This window comes from Macaca mulatta, chromosome 4, assembly GCF_049350105.2.
Source record: "Macaca mulatta isolate MMU2019108-1 chromosome 4, T2T-MMU8v2.0, whole genome shotgun sequence".
NCBI lineage: Eukaryota > Metazoa > Chordata > Mammalia > Primates > Cercopithecidae > Macaca > Macaca mulatta.
This window is the reverse complement of record NC_133409.1, coordinates 70,882,283-70,906,499: the sequence shown is the minus strand read 5'-3', so window position 1 is coordinate 70,906,499 and position 24,217 is coordinate 70,882,283. Positions and strand designations below refer to the sequence as shown.

At 38.2% G+C, this 24,217-nt stretch overlaps 1 protein-coding gene across 16 annotated transcripts in view; it reads left to right on the top strand.

Moving 5' to 3' along the window:
* The window catches only part of SYNE1 (spectrin repeat containing nuclear envelope protein 1), a 529,762-nt gene that overhangs the window by 466,825 nt on the left and 38,720 nt on the right, over positions 1-24,217 (top strand). For 15 of the 16 annotated variants that reach the window (XM_028847246.2, XM_077999556.1, XM_077999555.1 and 12 more), the window contains 3 exons: positions 3,971-4,129; positions 7,647-7,813; positions 20,242-20,404. In XM_028847246.2, the coding sequence (XP_028703079.2) occupies positions 3,971-4,129; positions 7,647-7,813; positions 20,242-20,404 (489 nt within the window). Of the gene's footprint in view, positions 1-3,970; positions 4,130-7,646; positions 7,814-16,344; positions 16,441-20,239; positions 20,405-24,217 lie in introns of those variants that run through there. The other variant, XM_077999561.1, reaches the window with a different exon arrangement.

Here is a 24,217-nt window from a genome sequence, read left to right as displayed (position 1 = left end):
GGCTAATTTTGTATTTTTTAGTGGTAATGCGGTTCACCGTGTTGGCCAGGCTAGTCTCAAACTCCTGAGCTCAAGTGATCCGCCCGTTTCAGTCTCCCAAAGTGCTGTGATAACAGGCGTGAGCCAGCGCGCCTGTCCTTACCAGTCAATTTCTTAAATTACCCTCTTGTTTGTATAATATTACCATATTGATAGGACACTACTGGGCACATAGAGACACTTGTTTACTACAGACTAATGAATTTTTGGAGCAAACATAAGAATAATTTCCAAATGAAAGAAGTAAGTCGCAGAGAAAATGAGGGACCTTGTCCTGGTCGTGCAGTTAGTCAGTGATGCATGAACTATTTTTGAATCTCAGCTGCCTCTGGATATTTAATCATATTTGCACCCCATATCAAAGACTCAAACTTTGCTGGTCTTATCTTGTACTGATTCTAAACAAGTACCCCAAATTTGTCCGGCTTTCACATTCCTTGTCTCTGAAATGGGGATAATATTACCTACCTATGAAAGTAATAGGTAATATTTTTCTATTATGTGGCCATCCTCCCTGCAGATATTGGTGAGTAAAGGCCTAGAGTTCATTCTTGGCTTATGGCCAAGATTTGGGGGAAGTGTGAGGAGTTACTTGTTCATCTTCAGTCTGAAGGGCAGGGGTTTTGATTCTCTTTTTTTTTTTTTTCGTCTCACTCTGTCGCCCAAGCTGTAGTGCAGTGGCGTGATCTTGGCCCACTGCGATCTCCGCCTTCCGGGCTCAAGCGATTCTCCTGCCTCAGCCTCCCGAGTAGATGAGATTACAGATGCCTGCCACCACGCCTGGCTAATTTTTGTTTTTAGTAGAGATGGGGTTTCACTATGTTGGCCAGGCTAGTCTTGAACTCCTGGTTCCAGTGATCTGCCCACCTCAGCCTCCCAGAGTGCTGGGATTACAGGCATGTGCCACCACGCCCAGCCTCGATTCTTAGAAAATGATTACTTTGGGCAGTCCAAATAATAAAAGTATAGTTTGTTTGGCCATCAGTTGAACCAGGACTTTAACTACCAGCCAGACTCCTGACTCTTGCTGCTCTGTGTGAATGAAAGGGAAAAGGCTGTATTCACCAAAGAGTTCTCAATCTGAGAGATCCAGCAGAAGATCAGAGTGCACGCAGCCCTCAGAGCTAGAGGGGTAACGGGTGCTGGAAGGATTGTTTTCTTCGGTGCTGTTTGGGGTACGGTGTAAAGTGACACAGTTTGTCTCCAAAACTGTTAAATCTGTGTTTCCTTAGCTTTTTCCATTTCTAGTAGGACCTATCCCAAGTGAGTTCACTGCCCTTTGACTGTTCTGTATTATTCTGCCTCCAAAAACCTCAATGAGAAACTAAATTATACTAATGGGGAAATACTTAGTAGGTTCACCAGTGTCACCCAACCCAGAAAAACTTTTATTTTAAAAGATCAGAATTGAATCAAAAGAATAAATTTCTCGTGGTGGCCTTTCAAAATTTATGGTAGGTTTTGGGGCTCACTCTGTAGGCAACTCACTATGCCTAAGGCTGGCCTTGGGATACGTATCCTGGGCTCCTGGACTAGTTTACAAGGATGTGGAATCACAGATATTTAGGTTTGTGTTATCTGTCTAATCACTAACAGAGCCAATCCAAGGCAGAATTAATAACTAGAAAGTGTGTAATACCTTAGAAATATTTTCATTTTCATTTTAAAAAGGAAATTTGTTTGAAATACATAAAAAGTAAATGTATTAAGGAGGGAAAATGTCTTAAAACAAAGCATAGCAAAATGTTAACAATTTGAGCCCAGGTAGTATATAATGAGTGCTTACCAAACAATTCTTTCAGCTTTTCTGTGTCGGAAATGTTTTGTAATAAAATGTTGGGGGTAAAATAAAATCGATGGGGACATGTTTAGTGCAGTGGAATGAATAGCGGAATAGCTAGCATTATGACAAAACTGTGGAAGAACATCTTCAAACCTTCTTACCAAATCATATTATGTTTTGCCAACATGTAGTTTAGCTCAACTAGAAACATTCCTTAGTATTTCAACCAGCACTGTGAACACAAGAGTACTATATTTTGAAATCAGAAAATTTTAGAATTCTGGAAAGGATAATTGTAGACCTAGAGATAGGAAAACAAGTCCATTGTATATGTAATGTATAAGAAACTCTCAGACCTCAGTAATAAAAAGGCAGTCTAATTAAAAAAGCAGACAAAGGATTTGAGTAGATAATTCTCCAAAGGAGATTTGCAAATGGCTAAGAAACGCGAAGAGTCTCAATATTGTTAGCCTTCAGGGAAATGCAAACCAAAACCGTCATCAGATACCATTTCACATCCATTAGGATGACTGTAGTCAAAAGTGTTGGTGAAGATGTAGAGAAATTGGAATCCTACTGCTGGCGGGAATATGAAATGGGCAGCCACTTTGGAAAACAATCTATAGTGTTACCATATGACCGAGAGATTCTACTCCTAGATAAATACCTAAGAGAAATGAAAACATGTATTCATACAAACACTTGTGCACAAAATGTTTATAACAGCGTTATTCAGAATAGGCAAAAAATGGAAACAACCCAAATAAGATGAGTTGATAAATACAATGTGGTATATTCACACAATGGAATATAGTCAGCAATAAAAGGAATGAAGTGTTGATACATGCTACAGTACAGATAAATCTTTAAAATATGCTAAGTGAAAGAAGTCAGTCATAGAAGACTGCATATTGTATGATTCCATGTATATGAAATGTCCAGAACAGGTAAATTCATAGGGACAGAAGGGAGATTAGAACTGTGAGGTAAGTGAGGAGGAGCAGTGGAATAACTGTTGATGGCTAGAAGGTTTTCGTTGTTGTGGTGGTGTTGGTTGTTTGAGGCAGAGTCTTGCTCTATCACCCAGGCTGGAACATAGTGGCACAATCTCGGCTTACTGCAACCTCTGCCTCCTGGGCTCAAGCAACTCTTCTGCCTCAGCTACCCAAGTAGCTGTGATTACAGGTGTGCACCACCATGCCTGGCTAATTTTTGTATTTTTAATAGAGACAGGGTTTCACCATGTTGGCCATGCAAGTTTCGAACTCCTGACCTCTAGTGATCCGCCCGCCTTGGCCTCCCGAAGTGTTAGGATTACAGGCGTGAGCCACCACACCTGGCTTTTTTTTTTTTTTTGGAATGATGAAAATATCCTAAAATTGATTATGATGATGATTGCACAAATGCTGTGAATATACTAAAAAGCACTAAATTATACGTTTTTAAACAGGTGATTTTGTATGATATGTGAAATATATGTTAATAAAGCTATCATGCAAAGAAAAAAAAAAGAAGGAAAAGAAACAAAAATAAATAAATAAATAATGAAAACTGCAGAGAAGTAGAGGAACTTGCCTGGAGTTCACGTGTCAGTATGGAGCTGAGCCTCAGGACACCTGCCCCCGCTTCAGGCCGCTTCACTTCGATGCTGCCGTCTCCCTCACTCTCCGGATAACCGAGGCTCGTCTTCCATCCTTTCTTTTCTTCTTTTCCTTCTTCCTTCCCTATTTTTACTCTTTTCTTTCATCTTTCTATTCTTTTTTTCTTTCTTTCCTTTGTTTTCCTCCCTTCTTTACCATCTCTCTTTCCTTTTACTTCCCTTCTTTCCTTCTTTACAAACTCTTTTCCATTTCTTCTTTCTTTCTTACATTCACTGGTCATGTATCCTATCTATCCTCAACCAACTGTGTGAAATTGCATTATCCAGAACCTTTAATAAGCTAATGTGTATGTGAACCTTCAGGAAATAACTAGAGGATTCAATGTCTCCCACTTGTATAATAGCAAGTCCTGGACTTCAGGAAACAGTGGGCTAAAAAGATGTACGACTATCATTCATTTTAGTCCTAGTTTATTTGCTATTTTCCTTGGGGTGTGGGCTTCTCTCTGATAATCATTTTGCCTATTCTCCTGTTTTGAACTTTTCAGCTCTCCTTAAGGCGGCAGCAAATAGGTGAAAGATTGAATGAATGGGCAGTCTTCAGTGAAAAGAACAAGGAACTCTGTGAGTGGTTGACTCAAATGGAAAGCAAGGTTTCTCAGAATGGAGACATTCTCATTGAAGAAATGATAGAGAAGCTCAAGAAGGTATGGAATGCATGGCTACTTAGGTTTTCATTCTTCATAAGGCTTATGTATACTTCTCACAGGTACAGAGGGTGACTTTACTCACAATTACCTTCCTGTCAAAGGAGCAGTATATTTTAAACATCTTATCTTTTTAATATAAAATAAACTTGCAGCCAGGTGCGGTGGCTCACACCTGTAATCCCAGCACTTTGGGAGGCTGAGGTGGGTGGATCATGAAGTCAGGAGATCGAGACCATCCTGGCCAACATGGTGAAACCCCGTCTCTACTAAAAAACAAAACATTAGCCGGGCGTGGTGGTGCTCGCCTGTAGTCCCAGCTACTCTAGAGGCTGATGCAGGGGAATCACTTGAACCTGGGAGGCAGAGATTGCAGTGAGCAGAGATCGCGCCACTGCACTCCAGCCTGGCGACAGAGTGAGACTCTGTCTCAAAAAAAAAAAAAGTATCCAACATAAAATAAACTTGCACGAAAAGACCTGCTTTACACATAAAATATATAGGATACTTGCAATTTGTGATGAAATAGAGCATCTACTATTCAGTTCAGTATTTGGGGCTCTTAGCTACCTGTTCTGTAGGAATCTTTTATATGTATTATTTTTCTTTCCTTTTTTTTTTTAGTTTCTTGTGTATTTTTGTTTGTTTGTTTTTAAAAAGGTAAAGTCACTAGAGAGAAACTGAAAGAAAAGATTCTTAAGATAAATTGAATTGATATTTTCTCTCTAAAATATGGTTTGTAGACCATAGATAGGAATTAAGAGTTTCCTGATAATTTCGGCTTCATATTATTTTAAAGGTATGTATATATTATCAAATTATTTTATATATTCATTTGGATCCAGAACATTTCTGATGTCTGTATAAAGCTGATCAAATTTACTAGCATTTTAAAATTTTTGATGATTTCAGCCGGGTGCAGTGGCTCACGCCTGTAATCCCAGCACTTTGGGAGGCAGGACAGGCGGATTACCAGAGGTCAGGAGTTCAAGACCAGCCTGACCAACACAGTGAACCCCATCTCTACTAAAACTACAAAATATTAGCCGGTCATGGTGGCACATGCCTGTAGTCCTGGCTACTCAGGGAGCTGAGGCAAGAGAATCACTTGAACCCAGGAGACGGAGGTTGCAGTGAGCCGAGATTTGTGCCACTGGGCTCCAGCCTGGGTGACAGAGCAAGACTGTCTCCAGAAGAAAAACCAAAAAAAAGAATTTGGTGATTCCAGTGTTGTTTCCACAGTGTTTGTGAACAATCAGTGATTTTAATGTTATTTTAGTTTGTGCTTGTCGTTAGTACATATCACCATCTAATGTACAATGTATTTTTTGTATTTACTTATTCATTGTCCAAGTGGAGACCCCACTGATCTGTCAGCTTTACAGGAGCATGGGCTTTGTCTATTTTGTTCATTGCTATATCCACTGCACCTGAAGCAGTACCTAACTTCTCATAAGCACTCAGCCAGTATTTACTGCATCAACAAATTGTAGCTTCCTTTATTCTGAAAAGAAATACAAATGATTGTTAAGAAAAATTATTTCTATCCATATGCACACAGTCCAAGAGAATTTATCCATTGGATCAATCCAAATGAATAAGCATTTGTTTACTTGGTATTGTAAACATTAAAATTCTTGGCTGAGATGATACAGATTTCATTTTAGCATCTGCTCATGGTTGCCCTTTGCTAAGTTGCTGGGTGTCAGAGAATGCTATCAGTGAATGATTAATGCACTATAGGTAGTAGAGTAAAATTTGCTATAGAATAAATTTTGATTAAATTTGTCTCTATTCTCATTGCTTTTTTTACTAAATTTAGGATGTATAGATATACATCCTAAAGTATGGGAAGTGTGAGAGTGTGGGGAAAAAAACCATCTCTTTAACAATCTATAACCATAACTTAAAATTTAGAAAAATTTCAGCTTTTCATATAGATTGTATTACATTATTTGGCACAATGTTAGGAATATTATTTAAAATGTTAACTATCTACCTTGTATATTAATAACTCATGGGTTTTTTTTAAAGGGCTTATGAGTTTTCCTCTTTGTGGCGTCTCTTTTGTAAAGGAAAATAACATCAAGATTTGGTAATTTTGGCAACATAGAAAAAGGCAGTTGTCAACTGGAAAGTGCTAATAAGGTGAAGGAAAAAAAAATAAAAGAAAAAGACAATTCATTAAAAAAACTGAAGCCAAGATATTAGTGTCTGTTGGTATTAACACTCAAAAATAGTTTGATTTTAAAGACAATCCAAGAGGATTATTTTACTATAAATACTTTTTAAGTCTTAAAGTAATTCCTTGAAAGAAACACTTCTCAATAAAATCATCTCAAATGTTTGCTGAAATATTATAATATTAATAAATGCATTCAACGTATTGGTCTTTGAATCCCATTGTGTTGAAATAACATAAAAAGGAGGGTGGGCGGGGCTGCAGGCATGAGGACAGCAGTCAGCCCTGGAATGGAATAAAATTTTGTTGGTCCCTACCATTCCTTTGGGGCCCTTAGGCTTAGGTAAATGACTTGGGAGGATAGCTCTGTTACTACACTAACTTTAGAGCAAGAGAAGGTTAAAATGTTCACACTCATATAATACCCGTCTTCATATATTATTTTGCTGAGAAACTTTTTATTATGTAACAGGAGCTTAAGCCAAAAATAAAAAAGTTGATCCTAAAGACTGGATCCTGTCACTGTGGCAAGAGAGTAAGAGGGTCATTGGGGATAGCAGTGGCGGTGGGGGGGAGGGGACTGTCCTTTCATGTCACTTAAATCACACCATTTCGTGCTTATCTCTTGCAAGTAGACCATATGGAGTCTGTCCTCTTTAACTCAAACAACTTAAGAGAAGCTAGCAGAGAAAGTGAGTAAATCAAGAAGGTTTGAAGCCCATCGATTCTCTATAATTAATAGTTATTATTACTGAAAGTTAATTTATCATTGATTTATTTACTGCAAAATACTGACATTGTATAGAGGATAGCTCTTTTAAATGAAGGAACTCTTTTAAAATACTCCACACAAATAACATAATAGACACACACAGTCACATTTACATATATACACATATATCAATTGCATATGTATGTGTGTGTGTGCATTTCATAAGTCTCTCGGCAACTATTTGTATGAGAATTTATTCTAAGTATAACATCAGGTTAGTGTTGAGAGAAATAAGGTATAATTTCCCAATACTAAAATCCTTTAAGCTTTATATTTTATATCTATCTTGTATTGTTTTTAATATGTATTTCAGGTAAATAGGAAGCAGCATCCTATTTATTTCGAGAATGTCTATATAAAAATTCAATCCCAACTCTGCATACATACCGAAAATAATAAGCACTACTAATACTTGTGCACATGGGCTGATGTCCACATGGTATTCCTATGCTCAAACTATTTCCAAGCAGTAGAAAACAGTAATTATCATGTTTCTAGTAGAGCCGGGCTGGATGCATTAAGAATATGCTTTCTGACCTCTGTGATTGCTATTTATTACACAGGATTATCAAGAGGAAATTGCTGTTGCTCAAGAGAACAAAATACAGCTCCAACAAATGGGAGAACGACTTGCTAAAGCCAGCCACGAAAGCAAAGCATCTGAGATTGAATACAAACTGGGAAAGGTTAACGACCGGTGGCAGCATCTCCTGGACCTCATTGCAGCCAGGTAAAGAGGACCTGAGTCAATAGGACACGTGTAGGCAGCATTTTAAAGCCTTTCAGTCTGCCTTTCATCAGCCAAAGATAATCCAATAAATCAGTCTCTCTTTCTGGGTTATCTCAGCATTTTCAAAACTGTTCGTGCTCCTCTCATAATTGGCACTTTCGTTACCTTGAAAATTCTCCTCTTATTTTATAAATCTTGTGTTGTTTGTATGTAGCTGCAAGAAAGAGAGAGAGAGTCATATCTAAACAAAACTCATTCCCAAGAGAAAATTCTTTATTTTAGGGCTTCATGGGTATTCAAACTCTTATCAGGAAGAAACTGCTGACCAGTATTTGTGGAGAGTGGTTTTGTCTGCAGTAGCCAAAAAAAAAAAAATTACTAGTTAGCAAGGTATGGAAATAAATCTGATTATTGCCACTCCGCTCGGTTGTAAAAATCAGCTGCTGCATTACAGTAATGAGCTTAGTGGTAACTATAAGCCTTTGCCTCATACCTAAGAGGAATATTATGCTCACTTTCTGTTGTAGAAGGGTAGGGTTGGGCAAGAGAGATGAAAGTCATAAAGAAAAATATATGAGGGTATTTACTAGCAATATAAAAGTCTAATATGAATGATGCACTATGTTATAAAAATGCTCTATGCTATTAATATAAAAAGGAGTGAATTTGGCTTCATGTTGGAACTTAGGCACCCTGAGGTCAGGAAACTTCCTCCATTGTATTCACTATATATTACAAGCACTGGGAACCGTGCCTAAATATGGATTCAATGAATACTTCAATGCATAAATGAATACTTGAATATTTGAGTAAATGTTCTTCATGGCAATTAGGAGAGCTGGAAGGTTACAAATGGTGCCATTTGAAGTCTATCCCACAATACACTTTTAAAATCTGGGTTTCTTTTCTTGGCCATGCTGCATAAAAGTGAACGTGAAACAATGTCCTTTCCATACCATGTGCTCACCAAAATCGCCTGTGGGCGTCACAATTCTGTATGCTGATTTTGAACACATTTCATATATTTCTTTTCTATAAGAGAGTTACCAAAAAGTATCCAACTCAAGAAAGTGAGATTATCATTTATTTCTGTGGCAGTGAAACAAAATGGAATAAATGTATATCAACTTTTTATTTATTTATATTTATTTATTTAGTTTTGAGGTGGAGTCTTGCTCTGTGGCCCAGGCTGGAATGCAGTGGCACAATCTCAGCTCTGCAACCTCTGCTTCCCAGGTTCAAGCAATTCTCCTGCCTCAGCTTCCCAATCGCTGGGATTCCAGGCGTACACTACCACACCTGGCTAATTTTTGTATTTTTAGTAGGGATGGGGTTTCACCATGTTGGCCAGGCTAGTCTCAAACTCCTGACCTCAGGTGAGCCACCCGCCTCGGCCTCGTGAAGTGGTGGGATTACAGGTGTGAGCCACCGCGCCCGGCCTCAGCTTTTTAAATATTTAACCATAGCACTGATACAGCTAACATTTATTGAACACTTTGCTCGTTCCAATGACCACACTGCAGGTTTCATATGCATCTTTTCATGTGTTCACAATGGCCTTTGAGGTGCCCTTATCATTATGCCCATTTTACAGATGCAGGGGCTGAGGTTGAGGCTTGTCCATCATCACGCACATGTTGCGTGACACAGCCTGTGCTCAGACTCCAAAGCCCGTGTCCTAGAGTGCTATGCCCTCCTGCGTCTCAAATTGGTGACTTCCTTTTCCCTGTTAGAGAGAAGACAGTTACATGGAAGATAAGTTCTGTTTTTGATCTCGACAATCTAATTTCACAGTTCTTTGTAAAGTACTTACAATGTGACAGTGACTATGAGAGTCAAGGTAAAATGACAGAACTGAAGGAGAACTTCTCCTTTCAGAAGTTCAGGATGGGACTGGAGTAAAACAATGAGATAAGTAGGAGCTCTGGAAAAGGCACTGTAAAGAGGTGGAAATAACAGTTTAGCTCAAATTGGTCTTGGAGTTTCGACAAGTGTGTATTTTAAAATCCCAATGCTGTGTTCAGTCCCACTTCTCACTCACTAAAATGATAACAAAATCTTGTTTCAGAAGAAGGAATTGAAGTCCTTCAAGCTATAAATATCCTTGTTAGGGAAACTACCTGTTTGGTAAATATCCCCTGGGGAGTTTTTTGGTCAAATTTGACTCATAGATTGATTGACATTTCCACGTAATCCAGTTAAACTAGTTAATATTCTTTTCTTACTTGTAGTGGCTCAATGATGTGGAGAGTAAGGATGCACTATGTCAAAGATATTTTAAATCAGATTTAATGTAATCTAGTCATAAGCAGCTAACTTGGTGTATGCCCAGCTATGAGCCGACATTACAGCAAATGAGTTTGCTGCTTTCTCCTTGAATTCACATTTATTTATAACATATTTTTTCTGGCTGTTCAGTGGAGAATTTTCTAGATGTTAATTGTTCACTTTGCCAAAAGACATATTAATAAATTTCAATCAATTACATGTTTATAAGGTACCCATGCTTCTCACTGTAGTCACTTATATAATACTAATTTTTGTTTCCTCTTACATAAAGTCTCAGAATTTCCAGATAAAATTCCACAGGAGATTTTTGTATATATGTTGCCTGTTTCTAATTGCCTCCTTCCAAATTAGACTAGATGAGGCACTGATCATTGAGCCATCCTGGAGTTTAGCACCACGTTAGAGTCACAGTCTCCTTTGCAGCTTCTCCTGAAAGAAACCCGGCCGTCACGTCTGCATTCTATTCCCTTGTGTATTGGTGCTTCGTTAGTGCACAGACTGGATGCATGTCTTCCACACCCATCCTCAACTGTGAACTGCCAGCTGAAGTATTAGGTTTCTGTGATTCAGTCCATTCACCACTCTTCCCTCTTCCAGCGCTGATGCACTAAAGCAAAATATAACCCAGTGTATGCCTTTCGACATTTCTGTGCTGTGTCGGTGCTCTTGTGAGAATGGAGAGGTTACTTTTGAAGATGATAATATTTGTAGGTGAACATCTCAGCTAATAGAAACATGAGCTATGGACGCGGTGGCTCATGTTTGTAATCCTAGCACTTTGGGAAGCTGAGGCCGGTGGATCACTTGAGGTCAGGAGTTCGAGACTCGCCTGGCCAAGATGGTGAAATCCAGTCTCTACTAAAAGTACAAAATTAGCTGGGCGTGGTGGCAGGCCCCTGTAATCCCAGTTACTCGGGAGGCTGAGGCAGGCAGAGAATTGCTTGAACCAGGGAGGGAAAGCTTGCAGTGAGCCGAGTTCCCACCACTGCACTCTAGCCTGGATGACAGAGCAAGACTCCATCTCAATAAATAAATAAATAAATAAATAAATGAAAATAAAAAATAAATAAAAATAAAAAATAAATTAATTAATAAAAAAAAAGAAACATGAGCTAGGTCTTTAATATTCAATCGCAGAAGCAAAAAAAAGAAAAAAAGATTTACTGATAACAAACCTATTACATACATAAAAAGAGAACGCATAATTTAGAGTCAACTTGACATCGCCATCAGTTTAACTTAGATTACTCTGAGAACAAAACAGATGTGCTTTGTACTGAGTTTTTAAATTGTGTTGTCAAGCATTGTCAGTTTTTTAGGACAACAAAAGTTGTTCAGTTACTTTTAGGGCTCAGTGGATAATGTTCTAGTATCCTTTGCATACTATCTAGATCTTCTCTGTAATACAGCAGTCACTAGCTACAGATGGCTATTTACATTACAGAATATTTAAATTAACTGAAATGGAATAAAATTAAATTATTCCTTAATTTTAATTATGGTCAGTTGCACAGGCCACATTTTAAGTGGTCAATAACCACATGAGGCTAGTGGCTACCTTATTGGACCCCGTACAATGCAGAACATTTTTATCCTCTCAGAAAGTTCTGTTGTTCAGCAGTGGCCGAGATAATTAAAAGTACCTCTGAGCCGTTGGCTTTTATTAACAGTCAGCATAAGAAACTGTCATTGGTGACATATGACTCTAATTTCTGTAAAACTGCCTTTAAGAATACTGGCTCTCGTTTTGTCAATGAATCCTGTGCGGAATATCCACATAGCAATTTCTCTAGCGCTCAGGGCTAAAAGGAAATCTGTCTTTTAGTATTAATTCTTCAGTGCTGCTTATCACAGACAATGAATTGTGTAACATTTCTCATCTTAGCATCTAGGAAGGTCAAATTCAACTTGTTTACTCTGTTGTGATGATTTGGGGGCAGGGAAGTGGGTAACTGGACCTTGTGATAGTGAAAATTCTTTTTCTCTCTGCTAAACCTAAATCCCCATCACCAAAGCAAAAGCATACTTTAGTTATTTGGCTCTTATCTTTTTGTTTTTTTTTTCAGTAGCAGCTTTTTTGGGGATATAATCCACATGCCATATAACTTACCTATCTAAAGCATGTAATTCAGTGAATTTAGCATATTTATAAAGCTTTGCATATATTACTCTAATCAATTTTAAAACACTTTCATCAGTCCCAAATAAAAACAGTTACCCATTAGCTGTCACTCATTTTTCCCTCCTCTTCCTTCCCCACTTCTCCCAGCCCTAGGAAACTACTAATCTACTTTCTGTTTCTACATGTGTACCTGTTCTGAATAGTTCATATACATAGATCATATACTATGTGGCCTTTTGTGACTTGTTGTTTTTAATCTCTATATTTATTATAATTGCCTCAACATTTTGTAGGAGTAGAAACAAACAATTTTTTAAAATTATTGAATGCCTACTGTATATGAAGTACTATGCTTCTTGCTATAGGGCAGAGGTTGGCAAATGTTTTATATAGAGGACCAGATAGTAAATATTTTTAGTTTTGTGGGCCAAATAGTCTCTGTTGCTATTAGCGTGTTGTTATAGAGTGAAAGCAGCCATAGAAAATCTGTAAATAGAAAACCATGGCAGTGCTCCAACAAAATTTTATTTACCAAAACAGGTGACCTGCTCTAGGGATATAAAGATGAGAAAGAAAATGGTCACTAACCAAATAAGTGTCATAATGCAAGTACACAAGGGTTCCTCACTGCAGGGCCTCTTCCTTTCTATTCTCTCTTCCTGGGCATTCTCTTGCCTGCCCCTGGCCTGGCCAGCTCCTGATTGTTCTTCGTGTTTTTCCTTCTCTCCAGGTTAGATCAGATTCTTCTTATCGGCTCAGTAGGCTTCTCCTTCATAGCATTTCCCTGAACTATTTGAAATCTTGTGTGATCAGTCATTTTAAGCCAGTTTTCTCTACTAAAATGTAAGTGTATCTAACTTTGATCACCATAGTAATCCCAGCTCCTGACCTTGTTCTTTGCACATAGCAATCACTCCAGTATTTGCTGAGTTTCTCAAATCTAAGCCACAGGGTGGAAAGTGTATGCACACAAATGAGAGCATACACAAAGCAAAGCATTGGCTTCGGTCTTCAGCTGCCTGAGTCATAGTGTGATTCTGCTTCACCAACTTGCTTATCTTCTCAGCACCTTGGTTACCACATGTATAAAATGAGCATCATAATAGTAGCTAGCTCAGAAGAATGATTAGAAGAACTACATGAAATGGGACCTGTAAACCATTGTATTAGTCCATTTTCATGCTGCTGATAAAGACATACTCGAGACTGGGTAATTTATAAAGAAAAAGAGGTTCAATGGACTCACAGTTCCACATGACTGGGGAGGCCTCACAATCATGGTGGAAGGCGAAAGGCACATCTTACATGGTGGCAGACAAGAGAGAATGAAAGCCAGGCAAAATGGGAAACCCCTAATAAAATCATCACATTTCATGAGATTTACTCACTACCACAAGAACAGTCTGGGGGAGACCACCTCCATGATTCAATTATCTCCCATCGGGTCCCTTCCACAATGCATGGGAATTATGGGAGCTACAATTCAAGATGAGATTTGGGTGGTGACACAGTTAAACCATATCAACTGCTAAGCATAGAATATGTTCAATAAAGGTCAGCTGTCATCCCAGAGGGAGTTCGAAGGCTGTGGAGGTAAAACACATATGCAGTATAAGCAAGGCTTTGTGAAGTTCCTAGCAGCTGCCTTCAGGAGGACTTCAGTTTAAAGGATGTTCTACCCACATTGGAGGTCAAAAGAAATTAAATTCTTGGAATTCATGGCTGGTATTACGTAAGGGTGTTCGAGTTGGAAGGTGCCTGGGAAGGATCAGGAATGCATTGATGCGATGAGCACAGAAATGGCACAGAACTAATCAAGAGGCCTGAGTTTAGTCCACCTAGTTCCTGCTGTGTGGCCCAGGTCTCACTAAATAACTTCTCTGAGCCTCAAGTTACTCGTTTTCAAAGTGTTAATGAAACTAGCTGTCACATCTCCAATGAGAAAATGCAAGGGAAAGGACCGTGTATACTATAAAACACTATCTATGCCAGTCTCATTCTTTTAAAATCCTGCGGAGTATTCCATAGTGTAAATATACCACAACTTACCTAGGATTTTCTGTATCAATGAACATTGCGATTTTTGCTATTTCAATAATTATATCTTTAAAGCTTTGCCTTGTCTCATATTTAGTTCATTGGTATAAATATATTATGCTAACAATAATAAGCATGAAAAAAACTTCAAAATTTTTAACTCCATGAGGAAAACTAAATAAGGTAAAAGAAATTAAACTAAAGAAATTATGACAATAAAAAGTTTTGAAGATTTCAGGTTTTTTAAAATGTTAGTAATAATCAAGAAAAAAACAAAGTTGCCTATAATGATGGATTCATAACCAATATATTTCTTTAATCACAGCTCAAATATTTTCATTTCTGATTACTAAAAATAATATATTAATATAAGAAGAATGATCGTTTTATAAAAGAATTCACAGTGTAATATCTTTAAGTACTATGTTTTCTAGAACTTATTTCTTATATAAAATACGATTTTCTTTAAATTTTTTTTTTTTTTTTTGAGATGGGTTTGCTGTGTCACCTAGGCTATAGTGCACTGGTGCAGTAATGGCTCACTGCAGCCTCAACCTCCTGGGCTCAAGCAGTCTTCCCCCCACCTCAGTACCTGGGACTACAGATGCATGCCACTGTGCCTGGATAATCTTTTGATTTTTTTTTTTTTTTTTTTTGAGATAAGGTGTCACTTTGTCGCCCAGGCTGGCAGGTATATTTCCTTGTTTGTTTGTTTTTTTTTTTTTTTTTTTGAGATGGAGTCTCGCTGTGTCTCCCAGGCTGGAGTGCAGTGGCACAATCTCAGCTCACTGCCAGCTCCGCCTCCCGGGTTCCCGCCATTCTCCTGCCTCAGCCTCCCCAGTAGCTGGGACTACAGGCACCCGCCACCATGCCCAGCTAATTTTTTTGTATTTTTAGTAGAGACGGGGTTTCACCGTGTTAACCAGGATGGTCTCTATCTCCAGACCTCGTGATCCGCCCACTTCGGCCTCCCAAAGTGCTGGGATTACAGGCGTGAGCCATCAGTGTATTTCTTTTATAAAGAAAATGTGTTTCCTCTAGTGTTCTGTTAGAAAAACAATCAACTCACATGACCAGAACCAAATGCTTTGTTTTATTTTAGTTACAAATCATCATGTAGTCCTTTTTGGAAAGAACTTAGCAAATTTTCATTATTTATTTAATATTTATTATTTATTTGTGTGTAGTTTTTAATCCGCAGAAGGATTTAAAGCATCCAGCATTAGTCATATTTTATTAAATTATAGGAATTAATGATTTGGGGACTTATTTTCTTTAAAAGTATAAATTATTAAATTATCATATGCTTAGTGCAGAAAGTTTGGAAACTCAAAATTCATAAAAGAAAAAGAGTTACCTGAAGTCCCCCCAAGCAAATGAATTGTTATTTTTTTAATTTTCTTAAAATGAAGATGTTATTTTTCTCATCTTACATCATTTTTAAAGCACAAAAGTTTTGCATATGTAAGGGAGAATAATATTTCTTCATTATTTTTCCTGCCCAAATAGTCTACCCAAAGATAAAGAGCATGTACTTTCCCACCTTCCCAAACAACTCCTAAAACTCTTGCATACACTACCGAGCTGGCATAGTGAACCCAAAAAAGAAGGAAGTTATTCCTTTTGCTACTGCCATTTGCTGTGCTTGTGGACATTTTGTTTGTTTGCAATGCGATGATTTGTTTTCCTTAAATAGCCTTCCCCGCATAGCAAACTGCCCGCAAGAAAAGTTGACTGTCCTTACAGAACAGCAGAGTGCCTGCAGCCAACGTTGTTTTTGCTGTCCTTTCTTTAGACCTGTAGCTTCCTCCTCCTTACAGATTACACTGAGCTTTTTCCCCTTCTTACACTCGTGGCCTACATTCCAGGAGATCAAGCCTGGCACATGTTAATGAATGTAGGTTTTATTTAGAAACATGACCACTTGTCACTGCCCAGTGTCATATTATCGGGCAGAGACTACCAACATTTGTCTAGAGTGAACATTTTCATACTTCTATACACAGACAAGGGGAAACTTTCATCCCCACGCAGGATATAGCCTTTTGCTCTGCAGAGTCTAACTTTTGCAAGTGGAAGCTTCATGGTGGTGGCAGAGGACCTGCGTGCTCTGAGGATGGCAGAGGACGGCTGTGTGGACGCAGATCTCCCAGATTGTAACTGCGATGTCACAAGGCAGGCATCTTCTTGAGTTTCTTCCATTGTACATAGCTTTCATGTTACGTGGGGTTTGTAGGATAGATGCTGGAAGCTTTAATCCAGAGCTGTTTTTGCCAATGTTACATGAAGAGGATTGGTGTTGGGAGATAGCTGGCCATGTGGACTCCCAAGAGTTATTTGTTGGTTTGTTTTCTAGTACCTCTACTGGGCATGCAGAGCTGGATGAAAAGGTTAATGGACTTTATTATGACTCGGTATTCCAGTTGTCTCTGGAGCGTATGCGTCATACAAGGAGTATGGCTAGAGTAGAGAAGCTGAGACACAGGAAAGCGATCCAGAAAAAGACTCAGTTAGTCCATCATCTGCTATTTAAAGGATGGGCTTCTGATGAAACTGAAATTTAGCCTTAGCTGGTTCACAGCTTTGTAGTTGAAAGCTTTCCTTTCATTAAATAAAAATATTTCAGGGCTCTAGAAAATGTTGTGTGTTTGAGAAAGTTGCTTTTGTTTGTGCTTGTCAGTAAGTTTTAGTCGCTAATATAAAGCTTATAAAATATATGTGCAAAGTATACAGATTAATGTCTAAAATAGTAATTTAGCACATTATGCAAATGTTTAGTTCATATTTTTTTTAGTTAGAATAAAAATGTGACAGGAATTTTTATTTTTAACTTTTTAAAAATATTTTCCTTTTTCTGTATCATCCCTCAGATACATTTCTACAAATAAATAGGATTTACCCAATGGTAATTTTTGTTCTATTATATTTAGAATTTGAACTTTTTGTTTTGTTTTGGGTTACGGATATACTAAATTACTGTGAAGGAAAGTTGTGAAATATAGATACAATATATATAGATTTATAAGTATATGTGTGTAGGTACGTATATACGTATATATATGTGTGTTTGTATATACATGTTTCCGTGTTAAGAAGCTGGATATTTGCATTTCATAGTAGAATCCTTCTCAAGAAAGGTGAAGTGCCTGGACTGTGAAAGAACCATAAGCTGCGGGGACTTACAGATTTATCAAGCTGCTAAACTTACCCAGACATGTGACGTCTGCAAGTGTCTAATTTGAATGATAATCCTGGATGTTTACCGAAAGGAATGTTGCTCAGACTCCTCACGATGATAGATAAATAAAAATACTGTGACACTTTACCCAAAAATTATCTTTAAAGAAATAATGGAAAGAAACATGGGACATTTCTCCTAAAAAAAAAAGGGTGATCCCTGTCCTGCAAATAAATATCAAGTTTAATAAGCCAAGGCTTATGAATCCTACTATCCATGCCCTCCAGGCTCACATCTGCTCCCCCAGCACAGATGCACACTGCATTTTGCTATTTGTAGTAAAATACACTGTTTTAAAAAATGAAAAAGAACGGCTTAAATGTTCACCCCCATTGACTTTAGCAAATTTACACATTTGTTTGAAAGAGGAACTTGTCCCTAATGGACTATATGAACACACATTTCCATGTCATGATGCCCTTGACATATTGCATACTAACCGCTCTGACTTGGAACTCATTCAGTATTACAAAAGTTAGCCCGTAATTTATTTTTCTAATGTAGATGGTCCTATGGAACAGTGTTTACTTGCATCCTTTTGTGCTTTGGATCTTTTGATCATATTTGTAAGTGAGTTTTGAACCAAGAAAATGAATAAATTTTAGTACTTGACAAATAGAGCATTGGCAAATGTTGAACCTAGAAGTAAAATTTAATACACACTTAATATCAGATAAAAATTTTTAAATGAAAACATGTTAATTAAATAAACACAATTCGCTTAGAATATTCATTATTAATGTTTAGCAACCATTTAAACAGTACCCGATTTAGTGCAAAGCACTGAGTTTAGCATGGCCAGGGTAGGGAAATAGCCAAATATGGAAATTCACATTTCCAGCTTTCCAAGGAACTTACCATGGAGGAGACCAATTAATGCATAAATAATACCAGGGAACTAAAATAAGGAAGGGAGGAAACAAGCACTCCGACCTCTAGTAAAACCCTAACGACATTACCATCCCCAAGCCTAGTAAGTGTTCAGATCCTACGAAATCTGAAGACAAGAAGCTGGTCATGTAGGAGAGGCTGCTGAAAAGACGTTCCTACAGAAGTAAAAGCAGGACAGACCTCTCTGTTCTGTGTGCCATTCTTCAGGCCTGTTCCAGTGGGTTTATTGATGGTAAAGTCTTCTTTCAGTCTGGGGCACTGTGGCCAGAGCCGTGTAAAATTCCATGTCCGTGCTGTGGTTGGTCAAACGTACTTCACAAGCTTTGTACCCAGTAGCCATAATAAAACTGTCATTCACTGACTGATGCCCAGATGAATTTTGTCTTAGCCATGAGAGAAATGTGAGTGAGTTGTATGTAAAAGTTCTTGGAAATAGTGTTCAAGGCCAATGCCTTGAAGTGTCTGGGGGACAGTGTACAATTTGTATTTACAAAGCTAATTGGGGAAATCTTATCTCAAGTGGAATTTTAAGTCATAATAAACAATGCAACATATTTTCATTTTCTACCAATAGAATATATTGTGAAATATGAACATAATTTTTTAAATACACATTTTTTTAAAGAATAAAAGGTAATGCTCCTAAGAGGGTTTTTACAAACTGAAAATGTTATTCAAATAGAAGTGTTATTAATTACAATTATTGAAATATAGATATTACTAACAGCTGACCATAGTGAAAATCCTTTAAGAGCATTTATATGACAGTGCTTTGAGGAAAAATGACAAAGAGGAAAAGCGATCATGTTGTCAAATGACTACATTTTCACTTGAGAGAGAAACATTGATTTATTGAAACTGAAACAGAAGTGATGATATCAATTTTAAACAACTAAAAATACATCAAAATGTTCAAAATACTTTGATTATGAGACATTTTCTTCAGAACAGTGTGTCTTGATCAGAGAAACATATCAGAACCATCTGGAGATGGTGGCTGGTAGTTGGCACCTGTGGTTTGAAAGCACCCTCCGCTGATTGTGTGACAATCCCAGCTTGAGAATCACTTCTTTAAAAGCCTGGAAGTAAGGCGGGGGTGGGGGAGGGGGAGCGAATATCTCATGACTGTAAGTGTAAGTTGTCAATCTTTGAGAACATTCTATTGCAGATCCCTGCCTTTAAATGTATCACAAACCTAGAGTTTTACAAGTCATGTTGCTCTTGACATATTTTCAAGAAGATAGATACCTCTTCAGTTGAGCCAAGATGACACCCTAACAGCTTGAAGTATTTTGCTCATCTGCTGTTTACCTCTGTTATGAGCAGTGCCAATTAGGTGGCCGTGTTTCCTGAACCAAGAAGCGAGACTTATAGTCTAAAGATAGCAGCAATTTTTAAATAAGGGCACTAATAGATCATTGATCGTATGCTTATTATCACCATGACCTTTCTCTTTAGAGCAATCTGTGTACACTCAGCCATGTCAGGCTCTTAACAGGGACTCAATAATTGATTTTTGCTCTAAGTAGGTAGTAATGGAGTTGAGAAATACTACCTGTGTTCCTTCCAAACTTGTGATCACACCCTGCTCACACTGGGAAAACCGTGTTCAAAACTAATTTATCTGTGCGCCTGTGCCCTGGACCCCTGCCTCCTCTGCATCCTTGCTCCATTGTCTGTATTCACCTCTAATTTCTATCCTCCTTTTTCTTCTGTCTTTGGCTTCTTCCACATGAGTTTCTAACTCTCTGCCTAGAAAGATTGTTAAAGCCCAGTGTTCTCCTCTGCACACGAGGGAAACATGAGTGGGCCTCTCGCTGAAGCGGGACGTTCCCCCTTCTCTGCCCACAGGGTGAAGAAGCTGAAGGAGACCCTGGTGGCCGTGCAGCAGCTCGATAAGAACATGAGCAGCCTGAGGACCTGGCTCGCTCACATTGAGTCAGAGCTGGCCAAGCCAATAGTCTACGATTCCTGTAACTCGGAAGAAATACAGAGAAAGCTTAATGAGCAGCAGGTAAGACTTAAAATTGAAATGGAATTAGTAAGCCATGGAATAGCTGTCCTCCTGGCCAGGATGATGGGGTGGGCATGAGATGGTGCCTGGGGATGGAAGGTCAAGAGGGAGCTAGGCAGGACTGGTGAGGAAGGGGGCTTTGCCTAGGCAGGCAATTGAGGCCAAAAGGTTTCATGTGACTGCAGAGTTCAGCCTTACAAAGATGCTTGTGCCATTGTACAGTTAGTGTCATCCATCCACCAAGAAGCCTTCTAAGATGGTAGGTAAGGCTGAGCTGCAATTATGTATCTAAAATAGTACTAACAGATTGACTTACTTATTTGAGAGTCACTAGACCTAGCCCACTACCATACACTTAGAAAAGAGTGAAAGGAACACCGCTCATTTTTTGTCCTGTGTATAGTGTTTGGGGAAAGATTACAAGGCATACTTAGAATTTTTCAAGTTGAAAAAATTTTGTTTTGCAAAAAGGATTACATGACCTGCAGATCGCACATTGTAATTCCACTTTCATGTGTGTAGCAAAGATAGAACATCTCACTGGCAGTGTACAACCCAACAAAGCAAAAAGGGATGATCCGGGAAAATGTATACAGAAGAAATTTTCACCTCCCATTCCCTCCCTCATTTATTTTTTTCTTTTTCTTTTCTTTTTTTTTGGGGCAGGGGTGGGGACAGAGTCTCACTCTGTTGCCCAGGCTGGAGTGTAGTAGTGTGATCTCAGCTCACTGCAACCTCCACCTCCCAGGTTCAAGCGATTCTCATGCCTCAGCCTCCCAAGTAGCTGGGATTACAGGCATGCACCACCATGCCTGGCTAATTTTTGTATTTTTAGTAGAGATGGGGTTTTGCCATGATGACCAAGCTAGTCTCAAACTCCTGACCTCGAGTGATCTGCCCACCCTCGGCCTCCCAAAGTGCTGGGATTACAGGCGTGAGCCACTGTGCCGGGCCCCCTCGTTTATTCTTACTAAGTGTATCAGACTCCAGTTGCCAGTAGCAAACACTGTAAGTTCCCCACTAGAGATATCGTTACTCTGTGCCTTTAGATTGCTTTGAATATTCTGTCCACACTCTGGTTCTCTCCATTACATTTAGGCCGTTTGCAGCAAAGTTGCTTAATTTTAAAGTGCTATAAAATGTAAATACCTCCTGTTTTTAAAATCTTATAGTTTATCTACTTACTTCATTTTACAGACTATTTAAGCCCATGAAATAGGTGTTAAAATACAGTTTTGGGTGTTGAGAGTTTTTTTAATATTAAAATTATCATTAAAATTTTTTTCTTTCTAATGAATACGTAATACTTGTACATCTGTGTGGGGTACAACATGATGCTTCAATGCATATTTGCAAACAAACTGAGGTAATTTGATGACCATATCCATCACTTTAAACATTTATCGTTTCTTTGTAGTAACAATACTCAAAATCTTCTCTTCTAGCTATCTTGAAATGTACACTATATTCCATTGCTTTTAAAAAACTTGTTAGCAAGATATTTTTCAATTTTTATGAAATTAAAGTTTTCTGATGGGTGGTGATGTTTGAGATTCTGATGATTGAATTGTAGGGATCCTGGTTGGCATCCAGCTTCCCAGATTCTTGCAGAGAACATGGTAATGATGTGTACAGTGATGAGTTAAAATGTAAATGGCCAGTATTGTAATTTCGCAAGTGTATGAAAATCAACAAAATATCTAGTTAAATATGGCAAATTGATCATATGGATTCATAGCGCCACCTACTACCAAAACCCCAATAAAATGATAGTAGAGAGGGAAAAAGGTTAAAACCACAATGGCAGAGAGAACAGGAGAGAAAATGGTAGCGATGACAGACATCCAACATAGTTTTGTAAGATAGAAAGTGGATAGATCAGTGATGGTGTTGACAGAATGGAGGATGGAGAAAGTGGATTCATGCCACAGAGTTCCAGGAAGGCTCGGAAAGTGGAGATCAGGTGAAGCTGAAAGTAGAGTTGCCTGTTGAGCTGTAAAATGGAAGAGTACTTGAAAATCTGAATAAGGTGTGCTGAGACTGGCAGATTCCTCCTAAGCCCAGCCAGCCAGGGAACTCTGCTTCCTTTACTCAGGCAGAAGACCAGATGATTACTCTCTGGAGAAGGCAAACCAGAAGGACTCTGGGTTTGGGGATGAGGACACCATGGAGGCTAGAGTCACTATGTTAAAAATGGGGAGATGATGTGAATGGCTCAGTACCAAATGGTCGGGCTCCCATCCCGCTTCCCCAGCTTGGCTCCCACTATGTCAGTACCCAGGCTCCCACCCTAGCCAGGAGATTGGAGCATCCTTTCTGGAGAACTGACCAGACAAGAGAAAAGTACCTTCAATTAGTGATACTTAAGGTAACCCAGCAAAGGCCAGACCCCTGCCTGACTCTCCACGGGGAAGCCTCCCGATTGACATACTTTAGGTGCATATGCAGCTTCTACAGCTGGCTCATTCTTGAACATGTGTGGGTAGGCAAGAATCCTCACCGCTTAAGAAAGCTTCTACCATTAAGAAAAGACCAAAATAAACAGAGGGAAATAAAGAAAGGCGCAATCAGAGGAAACACATTGTAGAGAGAGGAAGAAAATGTAAACAAAACAAAACAAACAAACTCACAGAAATGAGACGTTTTGCATTCATAAAATGAAAGGCTGCCATTTTTCTTTAAAAAAGAGCTTTCAGAATGGAGACTGTCTTCCACAAAGTAAAACAGAAAGATTAATATATGAAAAATAGGAGAGAAATATAGACATAAACATAATAAAATTAACAATAATGCAAGAGTTTCAAAGTCCAATTCAATCATTTTGTAAAAGTCCCCCCCTAAAAAAAATAAAGAAAATGGAGAGGAGAAAATTACCATAGTAGTAATGTAATATATATAATATTATTAAATAATATATGTTTATTATTAAATAATGTAGTAATGTAATAAAATATATTTTATATATTATTAAGTATGTATTTATATCTTTTATTACATTACTACTATGTTAATTTTCTCCTCTCCATTTTCTTTATTCTTTTTTGGGAAGACTTTTATAAAATAACTGAATTGGATTTTGAAACTCTTGCATTATTGTTAATTTTATTATGTTTATGTCTATATTTCTTTGCTATTTTTCATATAGTTATCTTTTTGTCTACTTTGTGGAAGATTACACATATATGTGTACACACATTACACATATGTGTGTATGTATATATATTCATATATATATCTAAAATGAAAAACATGCATTTACAGATTATAAGGGCCATATAAGTACCCAGGAAAATGTAAAACAAAGCAAAGCCACACTGTAAAATTGCAGACCACAAGGAATAAGGAGATCCTAAAGGTTTCCAGGATGAAATAAAATCTGGCTTCTCCGAAACAATACTGGAAGCTAGAAGACAATGGCTCTGCCCACAGAAAGCTGAGAAAAATTCTTTATAATTTAGAATTTTATATCCTGCCACTTAATATCTAAAAATTTTACCTCCTATGTACCCATTTGCAGGAAGCTAATGAAAGGTATGCTACATACACAAAAGTGAGAGGAAACTACACTTCATACTTGCTACACATGCTGCATGCTACTGTGTTGCATACGCTGCATATGCTACCTGCGCTAAAGCAAGAGGGGAAATGCTATTCAACTCAGGAGAAAGAAAAAGGGAATTCCCAGATTGAAGGTGCAGGAAAGTCCCTGGTGACAGCTGTACTGCAGCCAAGCCAGCACCTGTCCAGATGGGAGCAGGGGCTCTGGGTGCTCTAGGAGGGATGTTGCCAGGAGGAGCCAGGAGGGGCTAGAGT